Source organism: Somniosus microcephalus, chromosome 2 (genome assembly GCF_052327205.1).
Source record: "Somniosus microcephalus isolate GS21.2 chromosome 2, FLI_Smic_1.0, whole genome shotgun sequence".
In the NCBI taxonomy this organism is placed as follows: domain Eukaryota; kingdom Metazoa; phylum Chordata; class Chondrichthyes; order Squaliformes; family Somniosidae; genus Somniosus; species Somniosus microcephalus.
In genome coordinates this window covers 237,779,614-237,806,712 of record NC_140988.1, presented here as the reverse complement: position 1 = coordinate 237,806,712, position 27,099 = coordinate 237,779,614, and the positions used below count along the sequence as shown (strand labels likewise).

The 27,099-nt window shown below is 45.2% G+C and overlaps 1 protein-coding gene across 1 annotated transcript in view; it reads left to right on the top strand.

Moving 5' to 3' along the window:
* ppat (phosphoribosyl pyrophosphate amidotransferase) overlaps window positions 1-27,099 on the top strand; it is a 95,090-nt gene that overhangs the window by 7,889 nt on the left and 60,102 nt on the right. The window contains exons 2-4 of the mRNA XM_085970445.1: window positions 15,697-15,763; window positions 22,332-22,538; window positions 23,737-23,849. Of these exons, the coding sequence (XP_085826571.1) occupies window positions 15,697-15,763; window positions 22,332-22,538; window positions 23,737-23,849 (387 nt within the window). The remainder of the gene's footprint in view (window positions 1-15,696; window positions 15,764-22,331; window positions 22,539-23,736; window positions 23,850-27,099) is intronic.

Genomic DNA, 27,099 nt, shown 5'->3' with positions numbered 1-27,099 from the left:
AGGGAAGTGGTGACTTTGACAGTGACGGGCAATACGTGTCCACCAGGTCAAGCAGGGAACAACTCTTGAAGGAGGCTGCAGATATCAGCGATCACCTGCTGTGTCAGTCTGAGCCTGCGGAAGCACTGCTCATCAGATAGGTCAAAGCAGCTGTCTTGAATCTTATCATGACTCATGAAGTAACACTGGGCGGCCAGCTGGTGGCGCCGTCCAAGGAGTATGAATACTCGGGCGTGGGCCCAGCTTGCTCAGGATGTTTAACCAGGAACTCGTGATGTAACTAGAAATCTCATGGTTTTGAAACAGTTAATTAAAGCCTTGTTTTATACTCAAACCAAGTGCTCAGTAGTCTTTTTACATCAATTTAATCAACTGGACCTGCTCCACACTCTGAGTGGTCTTGGGAACAGACGGCTACGACTCAAGCTGTAGAAGGGAACTCGGATGAAGTAATCGATCCATCGTGGAGAAACTACTCAGACCCGCCCGTCTCGACCTGGACCCGAATTCACTTACAGCTGCTAAGGTATGGAAACATTGGTATCGTACCTTTAGCAACTTCCTTGAGGAGTGTGGTGAGAATGTTCCTAATAAGTTACGAATACTTGCCAACTATGTATCCCCTCATGTGTTTGACTATATCGAAGACTGTGTAGATTATGACGCCGCTCTTCAAATACTACAGCAACTATATGTTAAGTCCCCAAACAAAATTTTTGCTCGGCATCTACTGGCCACAACTCGACAACAACCCGCGGAGTCACTTGACGAATTCCTTCAGAAACTTTGCAGGCTCAGCAAGGATTGTAATCTTAAAGCTGTCACAGCTGAGCAGTACCAGGAGGAGTTAATTCGTGATTCCTTTATTAATGGGATTGCGTCTCCCTTCATACGTCAGCGACTGTTGAAGAATAAAACCCTCAAGTTACAGGCTGCCTATGACCAGGCATGCTCTCTGGACTTAGCAAAGAGGAATGCAGCTACCTATCCTTCACCACGTGCACGGGCTGCTGCTATCACTTTTAGTGACTCCTTCGATAGGCCTCGGGTGGAAGCCCTCACTGATGATGACTCCCACCTGGCTGATGACAACCCTGCCCTAGAAGCCTTCACTGATGATGACCCTGCCCTAGCGACACCTTGGCAATCTGGAAGGAAGTGTTTCTTCTGTGGAAGTGGCATTCCACTATAGGAAATGTTGTCCTGCTCGTAACGCAGTCTGCAATCATTGCAGTAAAAAAGGTCACTTTTCTAAGGTATGCCAGTCAAGAGCCTCTGTTAGTAAGAAAGGCCACTTTTCTAAGGTATACCGGTCGAGAGCCCCTGTTAGTTTTGCAGCTACTATCTATAAAACTGCTCCTCCCCCAAGAGCCACCACTAAGGTTACAGCAGCAATCTATAAAACTGCTCCTCCCCCAAGAGCCACTACTAAGGTTACAGCAGCAATCTATAAAACTGCTCCTCCCCCAAGAACCACTACTAAGTTTACAGCTGTCAAGGGTAAAACTGCCCCTCCTCCCATCACAGCTGTTTTTCCCCAAAGCCTGTCCCATGCAGCCATGAAGGTTTCAGTAAATGGACACATTTTGAGTGCACTAATCGACTCATGCAGTTCTGACAGCTTCATTAGTGAGCGGGCTGTCAGTAAGTTAAAACTGCGTATTTACCCCTCGGACAGGAAAATTACAATGGCTCTGATGACACTGACCACAAATTCTTCCGGCTTTTGTCTTGTCGACCTTATTCTCAATGGCCGCACTTATTTCTCCACCCGGCTCGGGATGCTCAAAAACCTATGCAGTGATGTGCTCCTGGGACAGGATTTCCAGAAACAACACAAAAGACTCACTTTCGAGTTTGGAGTGTCAAAGCCGGAGCTTACTATTTCCAAAGTACCATTTTGTGCGCTTTCGGTGGCTTTGCTCGATGAGCCCTCCTTGTTTTCCAATCTTTCCCCCCGATGTAAGCCCATAGTCACTAAATCACGACGTTTCAGCCAAGATGATCGATCCTTTATCAAGGCAGAAATCTCTCGCCTTCTAGCTGACGGTATCATTGAGCCATGTTCATCTTCCTGGCGGGCTCAAGTCGTCGTTGTTAAAAATCCTCTGAAGCAAGACAAGAAACGTCTTTGCATCGATTATTCGCAAACTATTAACCAGTATACCGACCTGGATGCCTACCCACTACCACGCATCGATGACATGGTCAATAACCTTGCCAATTACAAGGTATTTTCAACTTTTGATTTAAAGAGCGCATACCATCAAGTACCATTAAAGGACTCTGACAAAAAGGATACGGCCTTTGAGGCCAATAGTCGGCTTTATCACTTTTGTCACCTTCCATTTGGGGTCACCAAAGGGCCGTCTTTCAACGGGCAATGTCTAGCCTAGTCAAACAGGAGAACTTAACGGACACTTTTCCATATCTAGATAATATCACCATTGCTAGTCATGACCAGAAGGAGCATGATGCCAACCTCCAGAAATTTTTTGACGTTCTCCGTCGTCGCAACTTAACCTTAAATGAGTCCAAATCTGTGAAATCAGTACCATCAGTCAACATCCTTGGCTACTGGGTGGTCAACGGTGTCATCAAACCGGATCCGGAGCGACTTCGTCAGCTTCAGGAGCTCCCTCCCCCTACGAATCTCGGCTCTCTTCGTCGGGCACTCGGCATGTTCGCCTATTATGCGAAGTGGATACCCCACTTCTCCGACAAGATCCAGCCCCTGCTTCACGCAACGGCTATTTCAGCTTTCAACCTCCTCAAGAGACAACTGGAAAAAGCCACGCTTCGTTCCATCGATGAAAATCTTTCTTTCGTGGTCGAGAGCGATGCATCGGAGGTGGCGATCTCGGCTACCTTGAATCAAGATGGTCGACCCATTGCATTTCTGTCCAGAACTTTGCAGGGTAGCGAGCTCCATTATCCCCCTGTCGAGAAGGAGGCTACGGCTATCATCGAAGCAGTACGTAAATGGAGTCATTTTCTCGCTCATCGCCATTTCACGCTTATAACCGATCAGCGCTCCGTGGCCTTTATGCTGGATAACCGGAAGCGCACTAAGATCAAAAATAACAAAATACAACTCTGGAGGATGGAATTGGCTGCCTTTGGCTATACCATACATTATCGACCCGGCAAAGAGAATGTGGCCCCGGATACCCTCACGTGGGCATTCTGCTCTTCTATGTCAACTTCGACTCTTGCGGATCTTCATACTGACTTATGCCATCCTGGCGTTATCCGCATGTTGCACTTTGTGCGATCTAAAAATCTCCCATTTTCTACAGAAGATGTGAAAAGAACTTGCTCCACCTGTAGAATCTGTGCGGAATTAAAACCACAATTCTTCCGTCCATCGGATGGCTCGCTCATACACGCTATGCAGCGACTCAGCATTGACTTTAAAGGGCCATTGCCTTCCTCAATGCGAAACGCCTACTTACTTACTATGGTGGACGAGTATTCACGCTTTCCCTTTGCTTTCCCCTGTCCCAATATGCTTACTTCCACAGTGATCAAATGCCTCGATCAAGTCTTTTCCCTTTGCGGTACGGCCAATTTCATCCACTCTGATCGGGGTCCCTCCTTCATGTCAACCGAACTCAAAAGTAATCTTTCCCAACGGGGAATCGCCACAAGTAAAACAACAGCATATCATCCCATCGGTAACGGACAGGTTGAGAGATACAGCGCTATCATTTGGAACGCTGGTCATCTTGCACTGAGGTCACGCAACCTACCAGACCAGCAGTGGGAAACTATGCTCCCTGACGCGTTGCATTCCATCAGGTCTCTTCTTTCTACGTCCACCAATGTCACTCCTCACGAGCGATTCTTCAGGTTCCAGTGTCGCTCCACTCATGGGACGGTTGGCAGCTCCCGGCCCCGTGCTGCTCCGAAGATTCGTCCGATCTTCCAAAAACGATCCCCACGTCGACGAGGTGGAACGAATGGACATTAATCCCACATACACGCACATGCGGTACCCTGATGGCCGGGAGTCCACCGTTTCACTCCGAGATCTGGCTCCCTCTCCAACCAGTCCCACGGACCCAACTGGTAGAGGAACCCATGGTAATGATGCCGACGCTCTGCGCTCCTTCAAGGATGACGCCCTACCGGTGGCATCAAGGGATCTGCCGGCTACTCCACTGGATCAACTCGGAGAGCCGAGCGCTTCCCATGGGATGGCCACCCGAAGCCAGGTCAATCCCCGGCTACCAACCAAGATGGCGCCAGCTCTGCACCTGTGGGGACCCGCACCCGGAGTCACGATCTTCCCAGTCTTCTGCAGGTCGATCAAGGTGGCACGGGCCCTGTCGATCTACCAGTACAGACCAAGCGACCCAGGGACCAAGACATGGTCCGAGGAGACGTGCCTTCCAGCCACAAGCGAAGATCTAAAAGACAGCGACTGTTCGTGGTCCGCCTAATCCACTAGAAGGAAGTCATCTGACTTCCAAAACTTTCAGGCGGGAAGGATGTCATGAATCTTATCATGACTCATGAAGTAACACTGGGCGGCCAGTTGGTGGCGCCGTCCAAGGAGTATAAATACTCAGGCGTGGGCCCAGTTTGCTCAGGATGTTTCTGTAACCAGGAACTAGTGATGTAACTAGAAATCTCATGGTTTTGAAACAGTTGATTAAAGCCTTGTTTTATACTCAAACCAAGTGCTCAGTAGTCTTTTTACATCAGCAGCTGAGCATCTCTTTAGACCCTCGCACATGGATAGTGCCTCCTGTGACCTTGGCCTCCCTGTTGCTCTGCCCTTTGCTGTTCTCCACTCTATTCTGCTCTGTGCTGTTCTCCAGAGCTATGTTGTGTGCCCCTCTCTTGTACACCTGCAGGTCCCACCACACACAACGTTGCATCCATGGATGGTGATTATCTTCCTTGTCCGAAATCCGATCAGAAACATCCACGGCGCGCCCCCCTCCCCCCACACCATCATGATGTCTGTTTGAAAGCCTCCAAACTTCTGAAAAACATCTATGATCACAAGAACTCTTCGCAACATTTAGCAGAGGGAACAGAGAAAGCAGCTGTAAGCACTGAGGCTTTATTCATATTGGGCAATCAGAACTTTAAACGCCCCGATGGAGTGCCACCCAGTCTCGCATCCGTTTCACTGTCAAGTTTTCCGAGGCCCAGGAGATCCATTCAAAATCCCTGTTGAAATCATTTGAAATTTGCTTCATTAGCATGTGATAATGATCGACCCGCCTCCGGCGATCGGGTTACTCCCATGCGACCAAAAGTGCCTCCGTTAAACCCAGAAGTGGGCACATTGGTGTCGGGTCTTAGAATTTTACAAATTTTACCTTCCCACCTGTCCCCAACCCACCTGTCCTTGGGGGGGTTAAAATTTCCCCTGATGTGTCTAAATGTTTGCTGTTTAATTTAATCACAGAAAGCTAGTGCTTGGGATGAGGGACATTGAAATTATAATTTAGATAAACAAACATCTTTTGAACAAACATTTTGTATGCTTATTGGCAGTTAGAATGGTTGAGAGTACAACTTATCAGCAGTAATAATTCATGTAACGACACAGGTATGAATTCTTTTAACTCCACAACCTCCATTTAAAAAAGTGTTGGAACTTGTTTGTTTACAGATACAAAACTCCTATTCACTGCTTATTTAAAAAAAACTTAGTTGTAGGTACATTTTGGAGTCTTTTCTGACCCAATTCAGAAGATTCATGTGGAAAATGGACTATATTATCATAGATAAATTATTTGACATGACAGAGCTTCTACCTGATGTCACAGTTATTAAAGTGGCTCCTATCTGCAAGAGGAGCCCTGAAATGGTGAGACTCCACAGGATGGGAAATTGGTATAGAAAATCAGGATCTCTCCAAGATACAAGATTTTTACCCAATTTATGGTATCTATATAATTAAAAGTTGTGTCTAGCGCACATTGTCGGCAGCGGAGAGAGCAGAGTTTCAAGGCTTACCAATCTTGCAGACCGGCGGCGGCTTTCCAGAGCCACGGCACGATTCAAAACGTGACACGGGCAGGAGGAAGCAGCTGATTGGGTGAGTACTTATACTACTCTATAGTTTGACAGTTAAGGTTCATAGGTTATAAAGTTTAGAATGTCTTAATTTTGTGGTTATAGTTTTTAAGGTCTCTTGTGTAGCGGGGAGTGCTAGGAAATGAGAGCCCTTGAGTATATAATTTAATTGTAGTATAATTGATAGTATTGATTTAATTTAAATTAATTGAAGGGTAAGTCATGGCAGCAAAGCTCGGCCCCGTGGCATGCTCCTCCTGCACTATGTGGGAAATCAGTGACACTTCCTGTGTCCCTGGCGACCATGTGTGCGGGAAGTGTATCCAGCTGTAGCTACTGGCAGACCGCATTGCGGCGCTGGAGCTGCGAGTAGATACATACTGGAGCATTCGCAATGCTGAGGACATCGTGGATATCACGTTTAATCAGTTGGTCACACCGCAGGTAAAGGCTGCACAGGCAGGAAGGGAATGGGTGACCGCCAGGCAGTGTAGTAGGCGCAGGCAGGTAGTGCGGGGTCCCCTGTGGCCATCCCCCTCTCAAACAGATATACCGCTTTAGATATTGTTGGGGAGGATGGCTTATCGGGGGAAGGCAGCAGCAACCAACTTCCTGGCACCATGGGTGGTTCTGCTGCACGGGACGGGAGGAAAAAGAGAGGGAGAGCTATAGTGATAGGGGATTCTATTGTAAGGGGAATAGATAGGCGTTTCTGCGGCTGCAAACGAGACTCCAGGATGGTATGTTGCCTCCCTGGTGCAAGGGTCAAGGATGTCTCGGAGCGGCTGCAGGGCATTCTGGAAGGGGAGGGTGAACAGCCAGTTGTCGTGGTGCATATAGGTACCAACGATAAAGGTAAAAAATGGGATGAGGTCCTAAAAGCTGAATATAGGGAGTTGGGAGGTAAATTAAAAAATAGGACCTCAAAGGTAGTAATCTCAGGATTGCTACCAGTGCCACGTGCTAGTCAGAGTAGAAATAGAAAGATATTTCAGATGAATACGTGGCTAGAAGAATGGTGCAAGGAGGAGAGATTCAAATTCCTGGGCCATTGGAATCGGTTCTGGGGGAGGTGGGACCAGTACAAACTGGACGGTTTGCACCTGGGCAGGACCGGGACTGATTTCCTAGGGGGAGTGTTTGCTAGTGCTGTGGGGGAGGGTTTAAACTAAAATGGAAGGGGGTTGGGAACGTGAGCAGGGAGACAGAGGAAAGGGAAGCAAGGATAGAAGCAAAAGACAGGAAGGAGAAAAGTGGAAGTCAGAGAAATCAAGGGTGCAAATCAAACATGGCCGCATTAAACAATAATTCTAAAAGGTCTAAGTGTTTAAAAAACAAGCCTGAAGGCTTTGTGTCTTAATGCGAGGAGCATTCGTAATAAGGTGGATGAATTAGCTGCGCAAATAGAGGTAAACAGTTATGATATAATTGGGATTACGGAGACATGGCTCCAGGGTGACCAAGGCTGGGAATTCAACATCCAGGGGTATTCAATATTCAGGAAGGACAGGAAAAAAGGAAAAGGCGGTGGGGTAGCATTGCTGGTTAAAGAGATTAACACAATAGTTAGGAAGAATATTAGCTCTGATGATGTGGACTCTGTATGGGTAGAGCTGAGAAATACCAAGGGGCAGAAAACGTTAGTGGGAGTTGTATATAGACCCCCAAACAGTACTGCTGAGGTTGGGGATGGCATTACATGGGAAATTAGAGATTCGTGCAATAAGGGCACAGCAGTTATCATGGGTGACTTTAATCTACATATAGATTGGTCTAACCAAATTAGTAACAGTACTGTGGAAGAGGAATTCCTAGAGGGGATTATATACAAGATGATTTCCTGGACCAATATGTCGAGGAACCAACTAGAGATCAGGCCATCTTAGACTGGGTATTATGTAATGAGAAAGGATTAATTAGCAATCTTGTTGTGCGAGGAGCAATCATAATATGATAGGATTCTTAATTAAAATGGAGAGTGAATTAGTTGATTCAGAGACTCGGGTACTGAATTTAAATAAAGGAAACTACGATGGTATGAGGTGCGAGTTGGCTAGGATAGATTGGGGAATGTTACTTCAAGGGTTGACGGTGGATAGGCAACGGCAAACATTTAAAGATCGCATGGATGAACTACAGAATTTGTTCATCCCTGTTTGGCATAAAAATAAAATAAAAAAGGTGACTCAACATTGGCTAACAAAGCAAATTAGGGATAGCATAAGATCCAAGGAGAGGACAAATAAATTTGCCAGAAAAAGCAGCAAACCTGAGGATTATGAGCAGTTTAGGATTCAGCAAAGGAGGACAAAGGGATTAATTAAGAGGGGGGAAAATAGAGTATGAGAGTAAGCTTGCAGTGAACGTAAAAACTGACTGTAAAAGCTTCTATAGATATGTGAAGAGAAAAAGATTGGTGAAGTCAAGCATAGGTCCCTTGCAGCCAGAATCAGGGGAATTTATAATGGGGAACAAAGACATGGCAGACCAATTAAATACATACTTTGGTTCTGTCTTCACAAAGGAGGACACAAATAAACTCCCAGAGATGTCAGGGAACATCGGATCTAATGAGAGGGAGGAATTGAATGAAATCAGTATTTGTAGGGAAATGGTGTTGGGGAAATTGACGGGATTGAAGGCCGATAAATCCCCAGGGCCTGATAATCTACATCCTAGGGTACTTAAGGAAGTGGCCCTAGAAATAGTAGATGCATTGCTGGTCATCTTCCAAAATTCTATAGACTCTGGCACAGTTCCCATGGATTGGCAGGTAGCTAATGTAACCCCACTATTTAAAAAAGGTGGTAGAGAAAAAACGGGGAATTATAGACCGGTAAGCCTGACATCGGTAGTGGGGAAAATGCTAGAGTCCATTATAAAATTTGTAATAGCAGAGCACTTGGAAAACAGTGATAGGATCAGACAAATTCAACATGGATTTACAAAAGGTAAATCATGCTTGACTAATCTGGAATTTTTTGAGGATGTAACTGGTACAATAGATAAGGGAGAACTATTGGATGTGGTGTACTTGGACTTTCAGAAGGCTTTCGATAAGGTCCCGCATAAGAGACTAGCGTGCAAAGTTAAAGCACATGGGATTGGGGGTAAGGCACTAACTTGGATAGGAAACTGGTTGGCAGACAGGAAGCAAAGTGTTGGAATAAACGGGTCTTTTTCCGAGTGGAAGGCAGTGACTAGTGGGGTACCGCAGAGATCGGTGCTAGGACCCCAGTTATTCACAATATATATTAATGATCTAGACGAGGGAACTAGATGTAATATCTCTAAGTTTGCAGACGACACAAAGCTGGGTGGGAGTGTGTGCTGTGCGGAGGATGCAGGTTGGGCGATATGGCAGATGCAGTATAATGTGGATAAATGCGAGTTTATCCACTTTGGTGGCAAAAACAGGAAGGCAGATTATTATCTGAACGGCTATAGATTGGGAAAAGGGGAAGTGCAACGAGACCTGGGTGTCCTTGTGCACCAGTCGCTGAAGGTAAGCATGCAGGTGCAGCATGCGGTTAAGAAGGCAAATGGTATGCTGGCTTTCATAGCGAGAGGAATCGAGTACAGGAGCAAGGATGCCTTGCTGCAGTTGTACAGGGCCTTGGTAAGACCACACCTTGAGTATTGTGTGCAGTTTTGGTCGCCTTATCTGAGGAAGGATATTTTTGCCATGGAGGGAGTGCAGCGAAGATTCACCAGACTGATACCTGGGATGGCAGGAATGACGTATGAAGAGAGATGGGGTCGATTAGGCTTATATTCGCTAGAGTTTAGAAGAATGAGAGGGGATCTCATTGAAACATATAAAATTCTAACAGGACTAGACAGACTAGATGCAGGAAGGCTGTTCCCGATGGCGGGGGAGTCCAGAACTAGGGGTCACAGTCTAAGGATAAGGGGTAAGCCATTTAGGACTGGGATGAGGAGGAATTTCTTCACCCAGAGAGTGGTGAACCTGTGGAATTCTCTACCACAGATGACAGGTGAGGCCAATTCATTAAATATATTCAAGAAGGAGTTGGATATATTTCTTAAGGCTAAGGGAATCAAGGGATATGGGGCGAAAGCAGGGACAGGGTACTGAAGTTGGATGATCAGCCATGATCGCATTGAATGGCGGAGCAGGCTCGAGAGGCCGAATGGCCGACTCCTGCTCCTATCTTCTATGTTTCTATTTATAGCATCGCACTGTTCAAAGGTGCTGCACTTCCAAACAGTCATGTTTGTGAGGCAAATAATTATCATTGGCTCAAATAGCCATTTTTCTGTTAAGTTGCCAATCAAATAACCAGCTGACTAAATCAAAAGTAGCAAAAAAGTACTGACGAATGAGTAATCTTCAAAAAGCCAAGTAGCTCAATTGTTTTTCAAAGCTGCCATTTATAAACCAGCAAGTCCTACAAACTATGAATTATTCAAATAATTTCTTCCCACTGTTTTTGGCTGCTATTTTTCTTCAAAGTTATAAGTGGTTGCAAAATTTTTCCAACAACTATACAATAGCAAAATACTGTGGATGCTGGAAACCTGAAATGCTGTTTCCAGCATTTTCTGTTGTTATCTCCAACAACTATGTTGGGGCATGAGGTGAAAATCTTTTGAGTGTCAGCTTGGCTTGATGGTGGCACACTCACCTTTTGAGGCAGTGGTTGTGAGTTCAAGCACCACGCCAGGATTTGAGCGGAAGATGACGCGGACGCTGACTCCCGCCCCGCCCGCCTTTACTAAGATTGCGGCGATGGCGACGTCCGGCTCAGGCCCGCCCCCTCCAGCCTTCACAAAGATGGCGGCGATCGCTGGCCTTTTGTCGATCGCGACGGGAGGCGCCTAGCTCGGGCGTGGCTGGTCAACAGACGCCCAGGCTTTGAGGCCTGGAAAAACGGTGAAAGGTAGGAAAATTATAGAGGTTAGACAAAAGATTTACAAATTAATTAACTTTTTTTAAAAACAATTTGTCTTTTAAAAGCAACTTTTTTTTTGCTGGAAATGTAGATTTGAAAAGAAACACGCAGAAAGCGGGAAAAAGAAATGAAAAGTTTGGAATCAAGATGGCGGCGACTCACCTCGGTTCAGAACGATAAGGCCCGCCCACACACGCACCGATTGGTGGACCGTCAGGTCACCGAAGCGTAGGATTGGTCAATCGTCCCGTCACTCGACTCTAGGAGGGTTCGCCCGCACGCGCCAGGAACCCGCCACGCAGCGATTGGTCGACCGTCGGGTCGCTCGACCGTACGATTGGTCGACCTCGACGTCACTCGCTGCTAATGAGCGGATAATGAGCGGAATGTTGAACGTTTTTTGGATACCGCGGGCGCAATTTTTGTCTCGCCGAAACGTAAATACGCTTATGACGGTTCTGGAATTGTAAGCTTTCTTTCGATGTGACACACGTGTAGGTACGCTCTATAACTTTCGAGTTTATACAAGACAGACAGACAGACGGACGGAATGACAGACAGACAGATCGACCGCTTTATTATATATATAGATAGATATAGATATAGACCAGCTGGAGTGCCCGGCGGTGCCGAGGCTTTTTCGCGGGCATGTTGTTGGAAGAGAGAGAGAGAGCGACTGGGGGGAAGAGAGAGCGCGACTGGGGGGAAGAGAGAGAGCGACTGGGGGGAAGAGAGAGGGGGGGAGGAGGAGGGCGGGGGAGGGGGAGGGGGGGAGGAGGAGGGAGGGGGAGGAGGGCGGGGAGGGGAGGAGAGGAGGGGGGTGAGGAGGGGGGGAGAGAGACAGAGGGAAGGAGAGAGAGAGGGCGAGTGGCCCGTGGCCGCAAATGGAGCCAAGCCCCGAGAACAGGCGTGAGCCGGCTTGAGGCTGAGAGACGGCCACGCCCGGTTGCCGGGGTAACCCTTCTCCCCCTTCCGAGCCCCCGTCCTCCCGAGCACCGGCCGCGTCGCCCCGCCCCGCACTCCACTCCCGAGAGCCCCGGGGGGCAGGCGGGGGAGGGGGGGAAGGCGGGGGCGGGGAGGGCGGGGAAGGCGGGGCCCCCTCCCCCCCGAGGGTCGCGGCCCCCCCCCCCCCCGAGGGTCGCGGCCCCCCCCCCCCCTCCCGAGGGTCGCGGCCTCCCCCCGCCGAGGGTCGCGGCCCCCCGAGGTGAAGACCGCCGATTGCGGCTGTGCGAGACGGCCGGCGGGCCCGGTTGCCAGGGTAACTGTTGACGCTCAGCAAGCCCCGCCCCCCGGCCGAGCCAGAGAGAGACGCCGCGTCTCAGCTCCTGCTGCACGCGCACCCGAGGGTCGCGCCCCCCCCCCCCCAGGTGAAGACCGCCGATTGCGGCTGTGCGAGACGGCCGGCGGGCCCGGTTGCCAGGGTAACCGTTGACGCTCAGCAAGCCCCGCCCCCCGGCTGAGCCAGAGAGAGACGCCGCGTCTCAGCTCCTGCTGCGCGCGCACCCTTTAGTAAGGTAGCGGCGCTGGGCTGAGGCAGGCCCCTGCAGCCTTCGAGTGGGGCCGGGAGGTGCCTAGCTCGGGCGTGGGTGCGGAGGAGAAGCCGAGGCTTCGAGGCCTACCTGGAAAAACGGGGAAAGGTAGGAAAATTAATGAGATTAGATAAGTTAATTCGTTTCTAAATCATTTTTTTAAAAAACAATATGGCCTAGAAATTCAGTTGGCGCCGCGCCAGGGCTTTAGCGCCAGAAATTTAGCGCCGGCGCTAAGTCCCCCTGCGCGCGCCAAAAATTCAGCAGCGCCGCGCCCAAACGGCTGCCGGCGCTACAGGAGGGTGTCAGCGCCTCGAAATGGGCGCTGACTGCCGCATTGTGGCGCAATTCCGGCGCTGCGGCACCCGATGCAGTGCGGCAGGCTGGGGAAGTGCAGGCCTCCTCCTTCAGTTAAGGAGGAGCTGCCTGCACCCGCCCGCTGGCCGTTGAAATCTTGAAAAAAATTAGCCCGGCACCTCGGAGAAGTGCCGGGCTCGCAGGCCAGACGCATCTGTTCCGCGGGGGGTGGTGGAGGAGTCCGGGGAGGGAGGTGCGGGCAAGCGGCCGGCCGCCGCGCGACCTTAATGCGCCGGCGCTAACTCGCGTAGGACTCTGCTGAAACATCGTTAGTTGCGGCTGCCACGGGCGAGGCGGCCGCAACTCAATTTCGGCGTTGGGGCCCGTCACCACGGCAACCGGGACGCTGCGCACACCGATGACGTCATCGGTGCCGGCGCAGCGCAACTGGTCTAACGCCGATGGCAGGGCCCCAATGAATTTACAAACCGGCCATAACTCCGGCGCTAGGCCCTCTAGCGCCTCAAATGGGGCGCTAACCCTACTGAATTTTCAGCCCTATGTGTTTTAAAAGCAACGTTTTTTTTAAAGACGCAGAAAGCGGGAAAAAGAAAGGAAAAGTTTGGAATCAAGATGGCGGCGACTCACCTCGGTTCAGAACGATAAGGCCCGCCCACACACGCACCGATTGGCCCGGCCGCACGCGGCAGCAAGCCGCCGTACGATTGGTCGACTTCGAGGTCACTCTGTCGCTAATGAGCGGATAATGAGATGCTAATGAGCGGAATGTTTAAGGTTTTTGGGATACCGCGGGCGCGATTTTAGCCCGGCCGAAACGTAAATACGCTTAAAACCGTCTCGGAAGCGTAAGCTTTCTTTGGAGGTAACGCGCGCGGAGGTACGCCCTGTCACTTTTGAGCGCATAGCCCCCAGACGCACACGCGATGACAGACAGACAGAATGACAGACAGATGTACCGATTTATTTATATATATATAGATAGATAGAAGAAGATAGATAAGCTAAGTTCACTATTGTGATTATTTAACTAGTTTGGTATAGGAGCACTAGAGTATAGCTTTCTCTGAAAAGGGAATGAGAATACAATATAGCCATATTTCAAAGTAAATTTACAAGCTTAATTCCATAAATTCAACACTTCTGAAAGTATAATCTAGGGTCGGCCTGCATTTTTGTTGGGCTCAGCATGATTTTTTTTCATTCTTGGAGCCAATTTGCTAGTCTAGAAGCTTTGAAATTAACTTAGATATATTGTAGGTTTATGAGGCCAAAGGGGTTATTGGCCTGGAGAGTCAGTAGTCTGACGGTCATCCAGAAACATCTGTTGTCGCAATGCTGTTTATCCTTTACTGATAAATGGGTTTTATCTAGCATCCTAATGGTTGTACTACTAAAGTCCATTGTGTTAGATCCACAGCGCACTCTTTTTACTAAGTGATATACTTTATGTATTTTCTGTTGTTATTTCAGATTTCCAGCATCTGCAGTATTTTGCTATTACTTTATGTATTATTCAGTTACTTAATTATGTTGTAAGAGAATTGATATCTTCAACAAAAATGTCTGTCTTCTTTCTTTTCCCTCTCCACCTCAGTATAGAAGTTTGTCCAGATATAAAGACTAATTTTGTTGCCTGAAATAACAAAAAGTTGATGAAGATTACTTAAATTAAATTTCAATGACTCTACTCATTGCTTACATTTTATTTAAAATTGGACATGCAAGGAATTGTCTAATCATGGAAAACATGCTGTGCCATCTCAATAACTGAAACACTCATTGATTTTTTTTTGAACTGCATACATAGTGATATTTTTCCCTTATCAGTTAGGATCGAAGTTGAGTGGGCTCTGATCTATCGGGGTCTCTTGTCTTGTGTCTCGAAATGCTGTGTTACTGAATTTATAACTACTTTAATATTTGCTACATTTGAAAGAAGTTTAGAAATTGCATTCTTTGACATTTAGCTACTTCCCAAAACTGATTTGTATATGTATAATATATGCGCTCTCTTTTCTACCCCTCCCAGAAGGTTCAGTATATTTCAAGGTTCTTTTGCAATGAAAATCATTAAATTGTGCAATTAACACAATAGGTCAACATCTAAAGCAATGCAGGTCTCACTATGCACGAATGGGCATATCTCTTCAATTCAACCTATCTAACTTTGGAATCCTCATACCTCTATGAGTTACTGCCAACTCTTTTGCATAGCTTCCGTTCAAATAAGGAGTAATATTGGTTTGAGTGTTTAAAGTTAACCTGAAGTAAATATTACAATGTTACATTTTTATTTTATAAACTAAATGTACAATCCGCAGTAAGATGAAGGGTTTAAAATGTTTCTAGCACTAGACTGAGACAATTGTCTAATGAGAGAAATGTAAACTATTTTTCCATGGTAGTTTCAAAAATGTCTTGTAAAGGGAGAGATCCATATGCTTACTGGTATCACTCGGTTGCACCTGTTCTGTTTTGCATAATCTCAAACTACAGGTATTTGGAGACAACCTAAAAACATGCATTTTGTATGGAATTTTGCCCTGCTTTTGTGAATAGATATGGAAGTAGTCCTTCAAGGAACTTTGGTATCTGAGATCAATGGAATACTGTTTATCCCACTTGACCTTCATCTCTGTGATACGAGATCTTCCTTTGTCAGAATAAATGTCATCTTTATTATTTATGCACTGCTTTATTATCAGATAAAAGTTACTAAAGTGGCATAACAGACTAATTGGAAAGGGAGCGTCCCTATAGGACTTAAAAGTTATGGAGCAACTGAGGGATAATTGCTTTCCATTGAGAAAACAATTAATCTCAATGGAAGTCATTTCTAAACTATGTACTTATCAGTAATTATTGTTGAAACTTTTGGAAAAATGTTTTTACAGAGGTCAGGAAAGTGCTGGAATTGTGACAAGTAATGGAGGTTCCCCACCTTTATATATGACGCACAAGGTATGTCTTTTACTCTGCAATGGAGTGTTGTTATGTCATATATTGATCTTTACGGCATTGATAAATCAATCGGGTTCAGTATTCTTTTGTACTGTCTCCCTCTTATCACGTTACTCCATCTTTGTTTTCAGAAAACCTGATTTACCATCTTCCAGTACTTTTACAACATTTACTTAAATATGAATTTCCTAGCTCAAGGACTTTGTCATGATTTAATGACAGACAACTGATTCTGCCAAAATAAGATTGTATTTTGATAGAATTTATGTTTTGTCAAGTATATTGAAAAATAATGTGTGAAGATATTTTTTATTGTTTCAGTAAATGTTGTGCTCCTTGAAGCAGGGGATATTGGTAATGTGCACCCAGTATCTGTGTTGAGTGCTCCCAGGTCAAAATTAGTGATGCCAGTTGCAGAATAAAACTCCCTCTACTCAGTCCCAATGTCAAAAGAGCATCCCCTTATGCACCAGTGTGAATTTCCATACCAGCCATTAGCGTCTTCTCTCAATTAGAAATTTCTTAATTCAGATTGAAATTATGCAACTTTGTACTGTTTAAATTGCTTAATTCAATATTTTAAAGCAAAAAACAACTTTCTGTTGATAGAAGTAGACTATAATGGTGTCTGAGTGATGGTATCAATGTATAACTGTGTGCTGAGGAGATGGACCTACTAGGAATTGCTTACAGACTGTCCAAACTAATTTCATGTTGATGCTGAAATGCTTTTAACACATTGGTATTGGCTGCTTTTGAATGCAGCACCCAGGACTGAAAGTCGTGTGCTAACTGAGTAGTTTTTAAAAGCAAATTATTGAGGAAAACCTTGCCTAATATCTCTTTCTTTGGTTCAGTATCCATTTTTGTCTGATTACACTTCTGTGAAATGCCATGGGGTGTTTTTTTAACGTTAAAGGCGCTATACAGAAATAGGAGGACAGAGCAGATGAATGTGTGACTGGAGAGAGAGTGCAGGATAGAGGGCTTTAGGTTCCTGAGGCATTGGGACCGGTTCTGGGGGAGGTGGGACCTGTACCAGCCAGATGGTTTGCACCTCAACAGGGCCGGGACCAATATCCTCGCATTGTGGGTTTGCTAGTGCTGTTAGGGAGGTTTTAAACAAGCTTGGCAGGTGGATGGGAACCTGAGTGTAGGTTCAGAAGGAGAGAAGCAAAGCTGGAAATGGAAGGCTGAAAATTAGTAAGTGAGTTTGGAATGCAGAGAAAACAAAGGCTGGAAAAAAGACAACAAAGGAGTTTTGCAGTGCTTAATGGTACATACTTTAATGCAAGGAGTCTAGTGACTAAGGCAGATGACCAAAGCGCACAGATAGATATGTGGAAGTATGATATCATAGCTATTACTGAAACATGGCTTAAAGGAGGGCAGGAATGGCAGCTCAACATTCCTGGTTACAGGGTTTTCAGATGAGATAGAGGGGGATAAAAAAGGAGGGGTGTCGCAATAATGGTTAAAGAAACAATTACAGCTGTGAGGAGGGATGATATGTTAGAAGGATCATCATATGAGGCCATATGGGTTGAACGGAAGAACAAAAAAGGGGCAATCACACTGCTAGGAGTCTACTATAGACCCCCCAAATAATCACAGGGAGCTAGTAGAGCAAATATGTAGGCACATTTCTGAGATGTGCAAAAACAATAGGGCAGTAATAGTTGGGGATTTCAACTACCCTAATATTAACTTGGATAGAATTAGTGTAAAAGGTATAAAGGGTGTAGAATTCTTTAAAAAAGTTTTCCTGAATGCATTTTAGCCAGTATGTAGCTAGCCCAACAAGAGAGGGGGCAGTTCGGGACTTAGTTTTAGGGAATGAAGCTTGGCAGGTGGAACGTCTATCAGTGAGAGAACATTTTGGTAGTAGTGATCATAATTCAGTTGGATTTAGTGTAGTTGTGGAAAAAGACAAAGAGAGACCAGGAGTAAAAGTTCTCAATTGGGGAAAGGTCAATTTTACTAAGCTGAGATGCGATTTAGCAAAAGTGGACTGGAAAATGCTACTTGAAAGTAAATCACTGTCAGAGCAGTGGGAGGCATTCAAGGAGGAGATAGTGAGGGTTCAGAGCAAATATGTTCCCACAAAGAAAAAGGTTGGGGCTCCCAAATCTAGTACCCCCCCCCCCCCCCCGGATGTCAAGAAGCATACAGGGTAGGATAAGGAAAAAAAGAGACAGTTCTGTCAGATACCGAGAGCTAAATACTGCAGAAAGCCTAGAGGAGTATAGAAAGTACAGGGGTTTAATTAAAAAGGAAATTAGGAAAGCAAAGAGGGCATGAAAAAATATTGGCAAGGAAAACCCAAAGTTGTTTTATAAATATATTAAGAGCAAGAGGATAACTAAGGAAAGAATAGGGCCTATTAGAGACCAAAAAGGGTAACCTGTGTGTGGAGGCAGAAGACATGGATATGGATCTTGATGAATACTTTGCGTCTGTCTTCACAATGCAGACATTGTAGTTGAGGAGTGTGAAATATTAGATGAGTTAAACATAGTGAGAGTGGAAATATTAAGGGGTTTAGTATCTTTGAAAGAAGGTAAATCACCAGGCCCGGATGAAATGTAACCCAAGCTGTTAAGAGAAGCAAGGGAGGAAATAGCAGAGGCTCTGACCATCATTTTCCAATCTTCTCTGGCTACAGGCGTGGTGCTGGAGGAATGCTAACGTTGTACCGTTGTTTAAGAAGGGAGAAAGGGAAAGACTGAGTAACTACAGGCCAGTCAGTCTAACCTAGGTGGTGGGCAAATTATTGGAAAAAATTCTGAGGGACTGTATTAATCTTCAATTAGAAAGGCACGGATTAATCAAGGAAAGTCAGCATGGATTTGTTAAGGGAAGGTTGTGTCCGACTAACTTGATTGCATTTTTTGAGGAGGTAACTAGGAGAGTCGATGACGGTAATGCGTTTGATGTAGTCTATATGGATTTAAGCAAGGCTTTTGACAAGGTCCCACATGGCAGACTAGTCAGAAAAGTAAAAGCCCATGGGATCCAAGGGAAAGTGGCAAGTTGGATCCACAATTGGCTCAGTGGCAGGAAGCAAAGGGTAATGTTTGATGGATTTTTTTGTGATGGTTGTTTCCAGTGGGGTTCCGCAGGGTTCTGTATTGGGTCCCTTGCTTTTTGTGGTATGTATCAATGATTTAGACTTCAATGTAGGGGGCATAATTAAGAAATTTGCAGATGATACAAAAATTGGCCGTGTGGTTGATTGTGAGGAAGAAAGATGCAGACTGCAGGAAGATGTTGATGGACAGGTGGGCAGAAAAGTGGCAAATGGAATTAAATCCAGAGAAGTGTGAGGTTATGTATTTGGGGAAGGCTAACAAAGCAAGGGAATACACTATAAATGGTGGATACTGAGAAGTGTAGAGGAACTGTACAAACTTGGAGTGCATGTCCACAGATCCCTGAATGTAGCAGGACCGGTAGATAAGGTGGTTAAGATGGCATATGGGATGCTACCCTTTATTAGCTGAGCCATAGAATATAAGAGCAGGGAGGTTATGCTTGAACTGTATAAAACACTAGTTAGGCCACAGCTAGAGTATTGCGTACAGTTCTGGGCATCATATTACAGAGGAGGCTGAAGGGAGATTTAATTGAGGTGTATAAAATTATGAAGGGCCTAGATAGAGTGGATAGGAAGAACCTATTTCCCTTAGCAGAGAGGTCAATAATCAGGGGGCATAGATGTAACATCATTGGTAGAAGGATTAGAGGGAAGTTGAGGAAAAATATTTTCACCCAGATGGTGGTGGGGGCCTGGAACTCACTACCTGAAAGGGTGGTAGCGGCAGAAACCCTCATCGCATTTAAAAAGGACCTGGATATGCACTTGAAGTGCTGTAGACTGCAAGGCTACGGACCAAGAGCTGGAAAATGGGATTAGGCTGGCTAGCTCTTTTTCAGCTGGCACAGATGCGATGGTCTGAATGGCCTCCTTCTGTGCCGTAAAAGTCTATGGGGGAGAAATTCGGTGGGCTGCGCCACCAGTTAGCACCTAAAGAGGGCATTCAGTGGCTTTAGCGCCACTGGCCACGCCTCCCGCGATATTTAGCTGGGGCGCTAATGGCGGCGTTAGCCTGTTGCGCTGCGCCGCTACCGATGACGCCATCGGTGTGCGCAGCGCCCCGCTACCGCCCCGATCGCGATATTTGGCAGCGACCACCTCTGTAGCGCCGCTCGCTAATCGCGCCCGGTTCACGGGGCCTACCTGTGGCGGCAGTGGCGCAAATTAAGGCGGAGGTGCGGGGCGGCCATTTTTTTCGGCGGCCGCCTGCCAGCACCTCCGTCCCCGGCCTCCTGTTCTTCCCCCGCGGCATTGGCGGCTGTTTTCCGAGAGCCCGGCACTTCCCCTCGGTGCCAGGCTCTTTTGCCGGCACTCACGATCGCTCATCGCGCTGGTGCAGGCCCCTCCCCCCTTAAGAATGGGAGGAAGGCCTGCAGTACTGCAGCGCGCCCTGCGGCACGTTACGCTGCGATATTCAATTTCAGCGCCCTAAGAGGGACACGGAGCGCCTCGAGCCTCGCCCCGTGTCCCTCTTGGGGCGCTCAAGCTGAATTTCCGGCGATCGCAGCGCAAAATCTGGCGCCCGGGCGAGCTTGCCGTCCCGTTTGCGGCTCCACCCAATTTCTCCCCCTATGATTCTATATAAATGCAGGTTGTTGTTGAAAATAGATATAAACCAAAATTATTACTCGGCTATTCTAAATAAAATGCGGAAAATATTTCTTAAAGATAGCTGAAGTAGCAACATAACTATTTATAGTAATATTGTTCAGAGATTCTGTTAATAAAACAGATCACTGTTATACTTTTGAACTGAACATAAATCACACAATCTCCTAATCTGAATTACAGGTGAAAAGTGATTACTTCAAATTAAATTCAGTGAATTTCCCATTTTATATTGCAAATACTGAGAAGACTTAATTATAATTTTATGGCAGCTCCATATCTTTCTGATTGGTGTTGATTTTCACACATTACTATGTTTATACCATCCTAATAAACTAGTTACAGACTGCAGGAAGGTATCAATGGACTGGTCAGGTGGGCAGAACTGTGGCAAATGGAATTCAATCTGGAGAAAGTGAGGTAATGCATTTGGGGAAGCTAACAAGGCAAGGGAATACACATTAAATGGTAGGACACTGAGAAATGCAGAAGATCAGAGGGGCCTTGGAGTGCATATCCACAGATCCCTGAAGGTAGCAGGACAGGTAGATAAGGTGGTTAAGAAGGCATACGGGTTACTTGCCTTTATTAGCCGAGGCATAGAATATAAGAGCAGGGAGGTTATGCTTGAACTGTATAAAACATTAGTTAGGCCACAGCTAGAATACTGCATACAGTTCTGGTCACCACATTACAGGAAAGATGTGATTGCACTAGAGGGGGTGCAGAGGAAATTTATGAGGATGTTGCCTGGGCTGGGGAATTTTAGCAATGAGGAAAGATTGGATAGGCTGGGTTGTTTTCGTTGGAACAGAGGAAGCTGAGGGGAGACTTAATTGAGGTGTATAAAATTATGAGGGGCCTAGATAGAGTGGATAGGAAGGAGTTATTTCCCTCAGCAGAAGGGTCAATAACCAGGGGCATAGATTTAAAGTAATTGGTCAGAGGTTTAGAGGGGATTTGAGGAGAAATTTTTTCACCCAGAAGGTGCTGGGGGTCTGGAATTCACTGCCTGAAAGGGTGGTAGAGGCAGAGTCCCTCATCATATTTAAAAAGTACTCGGATATGCACTTGAAGTGCCATAACCTACAAGGCTACGGACCAAGTGCTGGAAAGTGGGATTAGGGTAGATAGCTCATTGTTGGCCGGCACTGACGAGATGGGCCGAATGGCCTCCTTCTGTGCTGTAAATATCTATGATTCTATGAAATGTTGCAGGTCAGAGACCTTATTAACCATCAGGTCAAAAACTTGTGCAACTGTTCTTTGGAGCTTGGTACTGGATCTAAGTAAATATTTTAAGCCTTGAGGCTGTAATTTCAAAAGACAAGATAAAGATACTCCAAAACAAACTTTGTGCTATACCTCTTTGGCTTTAGAACTGTAATGACTTACTGTGTCCTGAAAACAAAAAATAGGCAATGTTGGCCCAGGACCTAAATTCTGCTTTTGTTATAGTATTGTACAACTTAATCCTTGGTGCTTCCCCAAAGAACATCCTATGAGATGGTCACAGCTCCTAGTGTTAAGAGAAGATTGTAGCAATACCATTTATTACTTGATTTTCATTTCTTTTTTAAAATACAGCCCAAATAAAACAAGTCTCAGACTATGGACTTATGGTACTTTCAAGTCCTGGAATGGTACTTTTGGGAGTAGAAATGGAACTTTATAGTAAATGTGCATTAAATTTAACAAGTTACTTTTTAGTTTGATCTAAGGTCTCCAAAAGTACAATTAGAGAAGTTATTTATTTTAACTTAAAGTAGTGAGTTCTTTAGTTTCCCATCAAAACTATGCTCTTAATTTTTAACTTAAGTTATGCAGATCATGAGTAGATTTTTATATAATTTTTTTTTATAGGGAATGGGTCTCGTAAATAATACTTTTCGTGAAGAACAAATACAAAAGCTTCGCAGTGGAAACCTAGGAATAGGACACACGCGATATTCTACATCGGGTATTTCTGAATTGCAGAATTGTCAGCCATTTGTAGTGGAAACTCTTCATGGAAAGATCGCTGTAGCTCACAATGGAGAATTGGTCAATGCAAAAAAATTAAAAATGAAGGTACAGTATGGCATTGCTACTAGTCTTGTTACATTAAATAAGTTAATATAAGAAAGTACAGGTAGACTACCCTTTATCCGGACTTCCGAAAACCGAAACCCTCTAAAAACCGAAGGTTTTTTCGTTCAGCGTAAGTCGTGCGTACGACTTACGCTGAACGAAAAAACCTTCGGTTTTTAGAGGGTTCCGGTTGCGGAAGTTCGGATAAAGGGTAAGTCGTGCGCACGACCCCCCGCCAGCCCCGACAACCGCCGACCCCGCCAGCCCCGACAACCGCCGACCCCCCCGCGGACCCCGCCAGCCCCGACAACCGCCGACCCCGCCAGCCGCCGACCCCCCCGCGGACCCCGCCGGCCTCGACAACCGCCGACCCCGCCAGCCGCCGACCCCCCCGCGGACCCCGCCAGCCCCGACAACCGCCGACCCCGCCAGCCCCGACAACCGCCGACCCCCCCGCGGACCCCGCCAGCCCCGACAACCGCCGACCCCCCCCCCCCCGCGTACCCCGCCGACCCCGACTGACTTACGCTGAGCGTCAGCGTAAGTCGTGCGCACGACCCCCCGCGGACCCCCACCGACCCACCTTCCGAAATCCGAAATTCTCCTTTATCCGAAACTCGGCTGGTCCCGAGGTTTTCGGATAAAGGATAGTCTACCTGTATTGTATTTTGAACCGTTAATTCACCCTCAGTAAATGTTACATCCTACAGGATGAAAGATTAGGAATGGATAATTGAGATCAGATCCAAGGCTGAGTTTTCTGGTAAACATGCTAATCAAATCTGATGTGTTGGTCATAAATCTAGTGTACAACCGAGTACATACTTCATGTGGCTGAGCAAGACTTTGACCAGCAACCCCTCTTGCTGAGCAAAAAAGCAAGGGCTGAATCGGCTTAAAAAGGGGGCGCCTGTTCTAAACACTTCCTGTTCCAACCCACCTGCTACCCAGTTTCCTTTGATTCAACCTTGGTCTTCTGATGAAAATGCTATTTGGTGACTACTGCCGTTTCTCCCTTAATATGCATTTTAAGTAGATATGTTTTAGTGCTGTCAGATATTTATATGCATTTTGCCATATAAGCCAGAACAATTTTGAAGCTTGATGATACAGAATGATGAATTAAATTTGTACAGTTAAGTTAGGTATGACACCTGTGTATTTTTCAAGTTGAATAAAATAACTTCCATTGATATAGGTACTACGACATGGAGTTGGCTTATCAACCAGCTCTGACAGTGAGCTTATTATACAGCTTCTGGCTTTGACTCCACCAAAGGAGGAAGCTGATACACCTGACTGGGTGGCCAGGTAGGGGAAACTATTTTTCTGAAACTTCCAGCTCCACTCTGGGAGAGCACAGCAGCTCTAAGTATGACAGAGCAGACTCATTTTAAGTACAGTTACAAGTTGAAGTGCAGTCGGATTCAGGGCCTGGTCTGACACTGGAGCAAGGCAGAGTGAGACTCCCTGCAATCAGGAAAAACTGCTTCACACTGACATTACAAGTTGTGTAAATGCGCTCTTAGGGTAAACCAATTTTATAATTGAACTTGTTCTCTTCCTCTTAAATCCTAGTTTTCTATATATGCTATAATATAAATGTCTAGCCTGCATATTCACATAATTTGTAAACTCTCTTTAATTTTTTTTATATAAAAGTATATTTTACATTAATTATCATTTGTTCATCATCCATATGCACATGACTCTCATCATCCAAACAGGGAATTCGTGGAACTTGGTCGATTTTTCAAATGTTGTTATGATCTTTTTCCAGCACTTCTCTAAACATCCATTAGCAGATGTTTGTTATTTTAAGAGTACAGATGAAAACGTTGAGCTGGTATATACAACAAATTAACATATTAGGCCATTAGGATATTTATTATGAAGGTATTATTGCAGAATACTTGTAGGGCAGTTACCGAGCTTAGATTTTTAACACAGATGTAAAAAGCTCCTTAATAGATGTTGATTAAATTAGGCAAATAGCAGTTAGAGGTTTGAAAATAGGATTCTAATAGATTTCAAAATATATGTGTGCCCTGAATTTGATACTATCCTCATGCAACATCTGTCCTGGTCACTTAATCTTGCCAAACTCAATTTCAAACTGAACATCAAATTTTTGTTATCACAGTCTTCTATATTTGCACACACCATACCTGAAAAAGAATTTATTGCTTTGGATCGTTAAGATTGTGGAGCGATTACTTCCCTGATATCTGGAACAAAGGACTCATAACGCCCATATACAAAAGTGGGGACAAAGTCGACCCAAATAACTATCGAGGCATCTGTGTAAACAGTAACCTGGGGAAGGTATTCTGTAGCATCATAAATAAAAGACTTATAAACTTCCTTGAGGAGCACAATGTCTTGAGTAAAAGCAATTGGATTCCTGCCAAACTATAGAACATCAGATCATATCTTCACCCTACAGACCCTAATTGACAAACACGTTCATCAAAACAAAAGCAAAATCTACGCATGCTTTATAGATTTCCAGAAGGCTTTCGACTCCATCTGGCATGACGGTTTATTCCTGAAACTTATCGAAAGCGGGGTAGGGGGAAAAACATATGATGTAATTAAATCAATGTATACAAACAACAAATGTGCAGTTAAAATTGGAGACAAACAAACAAAATACTTCCCACAGGGGCGGGGGGTGACGCAGGGCTCGCCAATCTCACCGACACTCTTTAATATTTACATAAATGAATTGGCAAAACTACTTGAACAATCGACAGCACCCGGCCTCACCCTATATGAATCCAAGGTTAAATTCCTCCTCTGTGCAGACGACCTGGTTCTGCTGTCACCAACTAAGGAGGGTCTACAGCAGAACCTGGATCTGCTGGAGTCGTACTGCCAGACTTGGGCCCTGACAATAAATCCCCAAAAAACCAAAGTCCTTGTGTTCCAGCAAAGATCCAGACATCAGGGACCCAAAATAAATTTCACACTAGGAACAACCAAAATTGAACAAACCACTAACTACACATACTTGGGCTTAAAAATCAGTTCTACGGGAAATTTCAAACTGGCTGTGAATGAACTGAAAGAGAAAGCAAGAAGGGCTTTCTATGCCATTAAAAAATCAATCCAAATAAAAATCCCAATTAGCATTTGGCTCAAAATTTTCAAATCAGTAATTGAACCAATTGCACTCTATGGCAGTGAGGTGTGGGGACTGCTAACACAACAAGAATTTGCAAAATGGGACAAACACCCAATTGAGATCCTACATGCAGAATTCTGTAAAAGTATCCTCCGGACTCAAAGGAAAACCGTAAACAATGCAAGCAGGGCAGAACTAGGCCAATATCCATTAATAATCACTATCCAAAAAAGAGCCACCAAATTTTGGAAACACCTAGAAATGAGCAACCCCCCAATGCTATCATTACGAAGCCCTGAAATGCCAAGAGAGGACCATAAAGAAGAATACCCTCAGTCAACTAGTCCTGGGACTCAGTGAAGTAACTACTAACACTACTAACAATAACCAGCCCCAGGACAGTGACAGCGTAACACAAAGAATTCGACCCAACACAATCGTCGCTAAGCAAAAGGAAAAATATCTGTCATATTGGGCAGAAACAACAAAAACCCAAAGCAAACTCAATTGCTACTTGGCCCTAAACAGACAATACAACATGGCTGATTACCTGACCATGGTAAAGGATAGCAAACTGAGAAAAACTTTGACAATGTACAGACTTAGTGAACATAACCTGGCGATCGAAAAAGGTAGACACAGACAGACCCGGCTACCAAGAGAGGACAGGATATGCTCTCACTGCAGTCAGGGAGTGGTGGAGACAGAGATGCACTTCCTCACAGCTTGTAGAAAATATCAGGGCATAAGGGAGAATTTCTACCCAAAATTCACAAAAATATGCCCGGAATTCAGAAATTTGAATGACGACCAAAAACTCCCATACCTACTAGGGGAAGAGAGAAGTTGCGTAACACTAGCGGCACACTATGTTACAGCTTGCCATAAACAGAGGGATAACCACTAAATATAAGAAAAGAGTATATATAAATTATATGAAAGTATATTTATACACTCAGGGATATATCTGTTTATACACTGTATGGATAGATCTGTATTTTTGTGAACAAACATGAATGTTTTCCGATGCTTTGGCAACATAAGATGTAACTTGTCATGCCAATAAAGCGATTTGAATTGAATTGATATATCTTGGTTTATTTACATTTATACTTCAAAACTTGCTAGTCACACTTGCACAGCCATAGAGCTGAATAGAATGAAGCATAAATGGTGTATTTTATGTGAAATTTAGAAATATTCAAGTGAAGTGGTTAAAAAAATATATCCAGGATTACATAGACAGACAGACAGAATAATCTTTAATCAAGAACACAATCAAAACAGCATGCTTAAGCTGCATCAAGAATGGTTCTCTGGAGTCAACCTCTAAGCCCGTTAAAGCTAGTTCCGCCGTGCAACCCTAGGTCTCTTATTGCAGCAGTTAGCACTTGTGGGAGAATCATTAACTAGCCTTAGAGTCTCTTCTATAGG